The 10,414-nt window shown below is 38.2% G+C and overlaps 1 protein-coding gene across 1 annotated transcript; it reads left to right on the plus strand.

The window, feature by feature from the left end:
• Positions 1-5,531: 5,531 nt before the first annotated feature.
• LOC127186669 (olfactory receptor 2M3-like) lies at positions 5,532-6,473 on the plus strand. The gene has a single exon (XM_051142898.1). It carries the CDS (start codon positions 5,532-5,534, stop codon positions 6,471-6,473), a length of 942 nt encoding a protein of 313 aa, XP_050998855.1.
• The last annotated feature ends 3,941 nt before the right edge of the window (positions 6,474-10,414 follow it).

Here is a 10,414-nt window from a genome sequence, read left to right on the forward strand (position 1 = left end):
AGTCTATAGACTGTTATTTTCTTCTATTGACAGTGTCCTTTGCCTTACAAATGCTTTGCAGTTTTAGTAGGCCCCACTTATTAATTGTTGATCTTAGAGTCTGAGCTGTTGGTGCTTTGTTCAGGAAGTTGAGTCCTGTGCCAATGAGTTGAAGGCTTTTCTCCATTTTCTGTTTTAATAGATTTTGTGTTTCTGGTTTTATGTAAGGTCCTTCATCCAAATGGACTTGAGTTTTGTACAGGGTGATAAATAAGAATCTATTTGCATTTTTCTACATCTAGACATCCAGGTAGACAAGTACCATTTCTTGAAGATGCTATAATTTTCCATTGGATGATTTTGGCTTCTTTGTAAAATACCACATGTCTGTTCGTGTGTGAACTTCTATATGGGTCTTTAATTCAATAATATGTTCATATGTCACAACCATTCAGTTTTTATTACAGTTGCTCTGTAGTAGAGGTTGAAATTAGGGATGGAGATAACTCCTGAAGTTCTTTTCTTGTGTAAGATTCCTTTAGCTATTCTGTTTTTTTCAAATTAAGTTGATAATTGTTCTTTCAAGGTATGTAAAAATTATGTAGGCATTTTGATGGGAATTGAATTAAATCTGTAATTTGATTTTGGCAAGATGGTCATTTTTACTATGTTAATCCTACTGATCTATAAGCATGGGTCATCTTTCCATTTCTGATATCTTCAATTTCTTTCTTGACATTTTTATAATACAGGTCTTTCACTTGCTTGGTTAGAAGCATACCAAGTTTCTTTATATTATTTATGGCTATTGTAAAGGGTGTCTTTTCCCTAATTTCTTCCACAGCCCAGTTTTCATTTGCATACTAGTAAGAAGAATGAGGGCTTTCTCTGAAATGGAGTTTATTACATGCTTTTCAGTCATTTCCCCCTGGTGGTGTTCCCTTGCCAGGCTACAATGGTAGAGGAAATGTTCAGTCCTGATGCCACTTGATGTATTTGGATAAGGAGGTTGGGGGTCCCCTTTTCTGAGGGTTAGGCAAGGGGATATGGAGAAGAGCAAGGGAAAACATCTCTTTTGATTAACTTTGGTTGAAAATACATTTTACTAGATATTAGAATAGCTAATCCAACTTGTTTCTTTGGTACATTTTCTTGGAACACTTCTTCTAGGCCCTTACTCTGAGATAATGTCTATCTTTGTGTGCTTCTTGTATGCAGCAGAATGATAGATCCTGCTTTCTCATCCATTCTATTAGCCCATGTCTTTTTCTTGGTGAACTGAGACCACTGATGTTAAGAGGTATTAATGAAGAAGGATTGTTAATTTCTGTTATTTTGATGTTGGTGGTGTTAGTGTGTGTTTGTGTGTGCTTCCCTTCTTTTTCTTTTGCTGAAGTGGAGTTACTTATTTCCTGTGTTTTCTTGGATATAGTTACACTTGTTGTCATGTTGATTTCCTTCTAAAATTTTCTGTAGGGCTGGGTTTGTTGATATATATTGTTTAAATTTTATTTTGCTTCCAGTATCTTGTTTTCTCCATCTATGGTTATTGAAAGTTTTTCTGGGTATAGTAGTCTGCACTGGCATCTGTGTTCTCTTCGGGTTTGCAAGATATCTGCCCAGGCCCTCAGGCTTTTAGAGTATCTGCTAAGAAGTCAGGTGTAATTCTGAGAGATCTGCCTTTATATGCTGCTTGGTCTTTTTCATTTTAAGATTTTTTTTGTGTGTGTGTTTGTGTTTTGAGACAGGGTCTCTCTGTGTTAGGATTGGTAGTCCTAGACTCACTTTGTAGACCAGGCTGGTCTTGAACTCACATTGATCCACCTACCTCTGCCTCCCTGACTGCTGGGATTAAAGGCATGCACCACCACCACCCGGCTTCATTTGAAGCTTTTCATATGTTTGTTATGTAGATTTAGTGTTTTGATTATTATGTGGAAGGATTTTCTTTTTTGGTCCAGTCTAATTTGTGTTCTGTATGATTCTTGTATGTTTATAGGCCTTTCTTTCTTTATGGTGGGGAAATTTTCTTCTATGATTTCCTTGAAAATATTTTGTGGTTCTTGGAGGTGGGACCTTTCACCTTCTTCTATTCTTATTATTTTTAAGTTAGGTCTTTTCATAGTATCCCAGATTTTCTGGATGTTTTATGTCAGGAATTTTTTGGGTTAACATTTTCTTTGACTGATGTCTCAATTTCTTCTATTGTCTCTTCTATGCCTGAGACACTTTCTTCTATCTCTTGTATTTGGTTGGAGATGCTTGGGTTTATTATTCCTGTTCTCTTCCCTTGATTTTCCATCTCCAGGATTCCTTCAAATTGTGCCTTCTTCATAGCTCCTAATTTCATTTTTATGTCTTGGATAGTTTTATTCATTTCCTTCAACTATTTAACTGTGTTTTCTGATATTTCTTTAAGGTTTTATTCATCTCATCCTTAAAGACCTTTATCATCTTCATGAGACCAGATTTAAGGTATTTTTATTTGTTGTTGTTGGTTTTTGTGTTGTTTTTGGAATTCCTAAGCTGTGTTAAGATATCCTTGGCTTGCTGTAGTATGATACTTTGCTTCTGGTGTTGACGTATTGCTCAGGGTCTTGTCTTTTGTGATCTTTTGTTGGCCTTTAGCCACTTGGTTGTTTCTGGTATTGGCTGGTGGTCCCTGGGGGCCACTGGCTTCAGTAAATGCACATAGGTGTTTCCTAAATTCTATTTCATTAGTTTTATCCCTGACTTTCCCCCATCTATTCTTTTTTGGTTTTGTCTATTTTTGTTTTACTAAGGCCTTAAGGTAAATTATTAATTATAATATGAAATCTCTGAGATAGGTGGTTTTTAATGTAGTCAGTTATGTAAACATTTCTTTTTGGCGTGTCATTGTTGTATTCCATTTTTTTTTTGGTGCAGTAGATAGAGGGTGCAGGGGGCCAGGTATAGCTCACCTCTGCTATGTTTGCCCTGTGGCCTGTTCATCCCTGAGGACCATAGGACTCTGTATTCTCCAGTAAGCTTCAAATGGCCTTCAAAGGGATAAGGGTGCTGACCCATAATGGTCTTCACTAGGAATGGGGTGAGTCTCTCTGTTCCTAGGTTTTTCTGGGAAGACATTGAAGGCTAGGAAGTTGGTTAGCATAGTCTCATCTGGTGATCCTTGGGGCCTGCTGGCCTCCTGAAATTCAGATGTGGTGAGGTCTAGTATATGGAGAGTGCAGGGAGCTGGGTGTAGCTCACTGCTACTGTGTTTGCCCAGTGGTCTGGTGCAAGAAAGTGACTGACACATGGAGATCTCACCTGTCATCCCTATGTGGCTGGTAAGAGCCTCCAGTGATGGGGCACTGGACCCTGAATGCTAAACTATTTATAATTTTCTGAATTTACTCAATATGTATTAAAATGTTTCTATTTCAATTTCTGGTTTTATTAATTTAGGTATTCTCTCTGTTTATTTTGATTAGTCTGCCTAGAGGTTTGTCAATCTTGTTAATATTTTCAGAGAATCAATTATTTGTTTCACTGGCTCTTTGTGTTGTTTCCTAAATTCTATTTTGTTAGTTTTATCCCTGACTTTTCCTATCTACTCTTTTTGGATGTTGCCTATTTTCATTTTGCCAAGGTCATAAGATTCATTATTAATTATAAAATGATAATCTCTCCAGGTATTTTAATGTGGCCACTTATACAAACCTTTCTTTTTGCAATGCCATTGTCGTATTCTGTGTATTTGATACAGTGTGTTCTCAATTCTGGGATTTATTTTCACCCTTGGCTAAGTATGTTATAGGCTCTGTGGGAGAATACTGCCTTGTTTTTCTTAATGGACATGGCATTAAAATGGCTCCTAATGACTTTTTGAAATGCTCATATATCAGAGCATATCTGAACCTCATCAGAGAAGTGTCTTTTTCCAGTAGATGGCATTGAAGGCTGAGATTTTCAATTGATCAAAATGAATAGAATCCCGGGCTTATTTAACAGATTTGTGAGTGCATGAATGTTTTTGTTGTTAGGGACTTGATTGTATTCTACATTTCTAATTAGCTGAAAATAATCTATAAAGATTTTTATATATTTTTAAATATTTATAATATTTGTTAATAAAATTAATCACTATTGTATAGAAAAAGTAATGATGATCGATTTTACAGTCGACCACTGGCATCTTAAAATAAACTGTACGCTTCTAGAGATAAAGAAAGGATAGTCAATATTCTTTCCAGATATGTTTAACTTAAAATATTTATGTATTAAAGTAATGTTAAAATATTTTAAAGTAGTCACCGGGCGTGGTGGCACACGCCTTTAATTCCAGCACTCGGGAGGCAGAGGCAGGTGGATTGCTGTGAGTTCAAGGCCAGCCTGGTCTACAAAGAGGGGCCAGGACAGCCAAGGCTGCACAGAGAAACCCTGTCTCGAAAAACCAAAAAAAAAAAAAAAATTTAAAGTATAATATTATTTAGTCATCTGGTCTAGACATAATTATTCAAATTTAATAAGTGGAAACATGTTGAAATGAATAACTACCAAGGTTCACTCAGCTAAAGTAATTTGTACTTAAAGTTTGAAGTATTCAGTTATGGTCTACTCTAGCCTTGTCATTCATTTAGACTTTTCATGTGTAAAGACTTTTTAAAAATTATAAAATGATGAAACATTTTGGTTTGCACATACTCCCATGATGACCTATTATGAAAAACACATTTCAATTAATATTGTTCTAAACTTGTAATATTAATATATCTGTTCATCTGCTATTTAACTAATCAAGATTCATTATGGTAAATTAGCAAATTAATTGAATTTAGTAATTTAAATGGAGTAAGTTTTGACATTTTGTTTTCATAGAATTTTTTAGTCAGAATGTGAAATGGTAATGTACATGGAAAATGCTATAGAAAGTTTATGGAATTCCCTGAAGTCAGAAATCTTTTCATAATGTTAGTAATTATGAAAGGATGATTGACACTACCCATGAATATTAACTTCTTCCTCATAATTGGTTATATAACTTTTGACATGTTTTTATGGAAACTTTTATTCTGTTTGCTAAGTAATTTGAGTTTAAAAATCATCTCAAGTTAGGCATAGTGGTGTATGCACAATTGTAATCCCAACACTTTGGAAATTAAGGCAAAAGAATCATGAATTCAAAGTCAGATGTGGCTACAAAATAAATATCCCTGTGTGTGTGCGTGTGTGCATGTGTGTGCATGTGTGTATGTGTGTGTGTGTGTGTGTGTGTGTGTGTGTGTGTGTGAGAGAGAGAGAGAGAGAGGAGGAGAGAGAGAGAGAGAGAGAGAGAGAGAGAGAGAGAGAGAGAGAGAGAGAGAAGAGAGAGAAGAGAGATGGGGCAGAAGGAGACAGAGAGACAGGGAAATAGAGAGAGCCCAAAACAAGTTTTTAATATATCCTATTACTGTATAAAATATCTGAAGCTTAAATAATTTCCTTATGTTTACATAACACTGTCTGTCTAGCTTGGAAGGAAATATTGGACATTTCTATGACACAATATAACCTTTATTGTACATTCTTTCTCCACAGTGAACATACTCATGATGCAATGGAACAATTGGACCATCAACTCTGACTTCATCCTTTTAGGAATTTTTGATCACAGCCCTCTTCATACTTTTTTCTTTTCTCTCATCCTGGGTATCTTCTTCATGGCCCTCATGGGGAATTCTATCATGGTGATTCTCATCTACCTGGATGCCCAACTCCACACCCCCATGTACGTCCTTCTCAGTCAACTTTCTCTCATGGACCTCATGCTCATCTGTACTACAGTGCCCCAGATGGCCTTCAACTTCCTCTCTGGCAACAAATCTATCTCCATGGCTGGCTGTGGAAGCCAGATATTCTTCTATGTATCTCTACTTGGAGCTGAATGTTTTCTGTTGGCCTCAATGGCCTATGACCGCTATGTGGCTATTTGTCACCCCTTAAGGTACTCTATTCTCATGAGTCAGAAAATGTGTGTTTTCATGGCTGCCTCCTCTTGGATTCTTGGATCCCTTGATGGTATAATAGAAGTTTCAGCTGCTTTGTCTTTCTCATATTGTGGTGCTAGAGAAATCCCTCACTTTTTTTGTGATGTTCCTGCCCTGCTTAGTCTTTCATGTACTGATACTTTGACATTTGAAAAGATTATATTTTTTTGCTGTGTAATTATGCTTATTTTTCCTGTAGCAATCATTATGGCTTCCTATACCCGAGTGATTCTGGCTGTCATTCATATGAGCTCTGGTGAGAGTCGCCACAAAGCTTTTGCCACTTGTTCTTCTCACCTCATAGTGGTGGGAATGTACTATGGGGCAGCCATGTTCATATATATGCGGCCCTCTTCTGGTCGTTCTCCCAATCAGGACAAAATGGCATCAGCTTTCTACACCATCCTTACTCCAATGTTGAACCCCCTCATTTACAGCCTCCGCAACAGAGAAGTGGCCAGAGCATTCATGAAAGTGTTAAGGTTGGACAAGGCTGCAGCATGAAGTAGCTGATTTTTATGCTTGGTTTTTAGTCATGCTTTAAATAGTGGGCACAATTACTGAGACAGAAGGAGTGCCAAGAGTTCAAGTCTAGCTTGAGGAGCATATTGAGTTCAAGAGTTGCCTAGGCTATTTATCAAAGCAATATTATAAATGCATACTTTATGTGAAAATTATATGATGAAGCAATGAATTTCAACAGCTAACATTTCTCATCATTGTAAATTTATAGCAACCACATAAAGGTAAAACTGAAAAAAGTTGGCATTCTTATTTGTTCAAATAATCCATTTATTTTGTGGAGAGTTCAATGTATTTTTATCAGTAATAACATCTCATCAAACAAGAAATATTATTCCCCTTACAATGCTTGCTTATACAAAATCTTTCACAGTCTCTTCATGGAGACCAACCTAGCTTGTACTTAGAATATTCTACTAATACTCTAGTAATTCTTAGGTATGTATTCATTTCTAATAATGAAAATAGCAGTCAACTGACAAATTAGATACACCAGAGTGTGGCATAAGCATGCCATGTATATTATTTTGCAGAATACCAGAGAATGGAGGAGTTTTCATTTTTTGTGCAAGGATTGATATTATACACAGGAGAGTGATACATTAATAAGAATATCTGTGTTTAAATTTTATAGTGGCTTTCCTGTGTTTTGCAGTGTACTTTAGTCACATTGTAATTGTTTTGAGTAATTGCTTAATTAATGATGTGAACAATCTTAATAGGGAAGTTTGTTTTCTAAAGTCTGCAATGTCCTTAGATGTTATAGTATTATTCTGAAAATAAATGTAATTAAAGAGTCTTATGTTTCTATGATAGCTCCTAGGTCCATCCATTTGCATGTAAATTTCATGATTTTCTTATTTTTTAATAGCTGAGAAGTGTTTCATTATATAAGTGTTCTTAATTTTCTTCTTAAAAATATATTTTATTGATTTATTCATATTACATCTCAATTGTTATCCCATCCTTCTATCCTCCCATTCCTCCCTCCCTCCCATTTTCCCCTTACTCCCATCCCCTATGACTGTGACTGAGGGGGGCCTTCTTGCCTCTGTATATGCTCATAGGGTATCAAGTCTCTACTTGGTACCCTGCTATCATTCCTCTGAGTGCCACCAGGCCTCCCCATCCAGGAGATGTGGGCAAATATGGGGGTCTGGCTCAAACTATGGCACGAGCCAAGGACAATATATGCAGTAAGTTTCAAACCCCTACCCAGATCTAGGCAATGGACAGGACATTCTCCATAGTTGAGTGGAGAATGGGGTCTGACTTTCATACATTTTTTGAGTTTATTTATTTATTCACTTAACATCTCAATGATAGCCCATTCACTCCTCTCCTCTTAGTCTTATCCTCCCTCCCTCTTCTCCCATCTGCTGTCCCTCAGTGAAGGGGACAAAACCAGCTCATCTTATCAAATTGCATCAGGACTGAGTGCCTTCTTTTCCCCTGTGGCCTGGTGAGGCAGCCTTGCCAAGGGGAAAGGACCAAGAAGTAGGCAACAGTGTCCTTATCAGAGATAGCTCCCATTCCTCTTACTAAGAGACCCACATAAAGAATGAGCTGCCCATTGGCTACATATGTGTAGGGGGCTTAGGTCCAGTCTATGTGTGGTCCATAGTTGGTGCTTCAGTGTCTACAAGATTCTCTGGCCCTCATTAGTTGGCTCTGTTGGTCTTACTGAGGAGATCCTATTACTTCCAGGTCTCCCTATACTTCCCCTTCCACTTTTCCACAAGACTCTCTACATTTCACCCAGTGTTTGTCTGAGAGTCTCAGCGTCTGTTTCCATCCACATTGGAGCGGAGACTTTCAGATGACAGCTATGCTAGGCTACAGTCTGCCAGCATAGCTGAGTATCATTAAAAGTATCAAGGGTTGGCTTACTCCCATGGGGTGGGTCTCAGGTTGGGCCAGGCATTCCTTGGGCATTCCTTCAATCTCTGCAACATTTTTATTCCTGCATATCTTGTAGGGAGGGTAAATTTGGGTTGAATTTCTTGTAGATAGGTTGGTGCTCCTTTCTTTCTACTAGGAGTCCTATCTAGTCAGAGGGTGTCCTCTTCAGTCTCCCTGACCACTAGTACCAGTGGTCTCAGATAGAGTCACCTCCATGTCCTCCCAGAAGCCTACCCTGTCTTGTATCCAGGTTGTCACAGAGAAGTGTCTGCCCATGATTTTTATTCTCTGCTGGCCCTCTGTTCTCCCCTCTTTCCAGGTCTGATTTCCACCCTCATTTTTTCCACAGTCTTTGTCATAAGTTGTGTTCTCTTTTCAACCACTTCCTCTGTTTATCATATTTTTCCTTCTGAGTGAGATTTAAGCATCCTACCTTGGGTCCTCCTTGATGTGTATCTTCTTTGGTTCTGTGAATTATACTTTGTTTATTCTCTACTACATGGCTAAAATCCACTTATGAGTAAGTACATGCCATTCCATTCAAGGTAAATGGGGTGTCCATATTTTAAGGTATCTTCTGGCTGACTTGGAATTAATAATACATTTGTAGGGGCCAAAATAATACTGGTCAAATCGTTAAACAAGCCAGGGATAGCATTTGTGGTCCAGTTTCTAAATGTTGAGGAATTCTAGGCTTAATTAGAGTCCTGTGTGGGACAGTCTGAAATGCTGGACCAATTGGGATTGGGAGCTTTCTTTGAAGCTGTCTTGGGAGCTTCCTTGTTCTTGTGAGGAACAGAAACTGAAGCAAATGGTCCTAGAACATTAAGGTTGTAGGATGTCAGTGTCCAGCATGCTGAGAGGAATAAATCCTGTCAGATTTGATCCAATGTCAGTGTCCAGTTACTTTGTTCTGAAGGCATATAATTTTTCCCAAGCACTATACAATCCTAAAATTATAAATGTATAAGGAGTGCACAAAGAATAGATAACCAGCCTTGATTTTAAATTTTTAATGAGACAAATAGCACATCTGCTAATATACACTGGACTTTAAAAAGAACTGCTGCACTTAATCTGCATATAAAGATCCTAATTCCAAAATGGAATACTGTAAATGTGTTGCACTGGGGAAGAGAATATGATCTTGTCTCAATGGGAAACAAAAATATATGTATTCTATCCAAATTGATGGAAAAAAGATTTTACAGGGGGAGACCTCCTGAAGTCCTTGGCTTCAGACAAAAGGAAAGAAATCATAAGGAACAAACAGGACACATAACATAATTTGCTTATCCCTTGACATGGAAACAGCTATGAGACTGGCTGAGGCAGGAAAATGTCTCTGTTTAGGAAATCTGTTATGTGTGGCCAATAATCCTTTGGCTACAAATTCCTCAGGACTTATCATGTCATTCTTTTTAATGGCATGGAAAAATTTGTTTTACAGAAGATAGCAGCACCATCACACACTGCATCTGATTAGCAGGAAATATAGAACTGCACAGCCACCTAAAGACCAAACTGAGAACTACAAAACATCAGTGCTGATTTTCAGGTGAGAGGGATCAAAAATGTGTGTGGCATGGGGGGTCCAACCCCTGGCCACCCAACTAATCCACAGAAAAATCCCTGGGGACAGCCCACATTAGCCGCCATCTTGGGAAGGAATGTGGGAAGTCCCCGCAGCTTCAGGCTTTCACTGCAAGCTACCACTTGTGGGATCCCTCCCCAGAAAGAAAAACTGTGGGATATACTTGCAGCTCCAGGCTCTCACTGTCCCCATCTGGTGCTTGTTGATTTTGGGATAGGAAGCAAACAGGCAGATCTTAGTCCCAGCAGAAGTCACAATTCACATTGTCTGCCTCTGGAGAAAAGAGTGTGGGGCACCCAAGTACCTCTGAGCTATCTCAGACCCTCATCTGCTTGCTGGCCTGGAATGACTGGGTCATGGAGCAGATAAATATACCCCTGCCATGCCAGGAGGGCCTGTGGAACTTATGAACAGCTTGGAGACTTGA

This window comes from Acomys russatus, unplaced genomic scaffold (assembly GCF_903995435.1).
Source record: "Acomys russatus unplaced genomic scaffold, mAcoRus1.1, whole genome shotgun sequence".
NCBI lineage: Eukaryota > Metazoa > Chordata > Mammalia > Rodentia > Muridae > Acomys > Acomys russatus.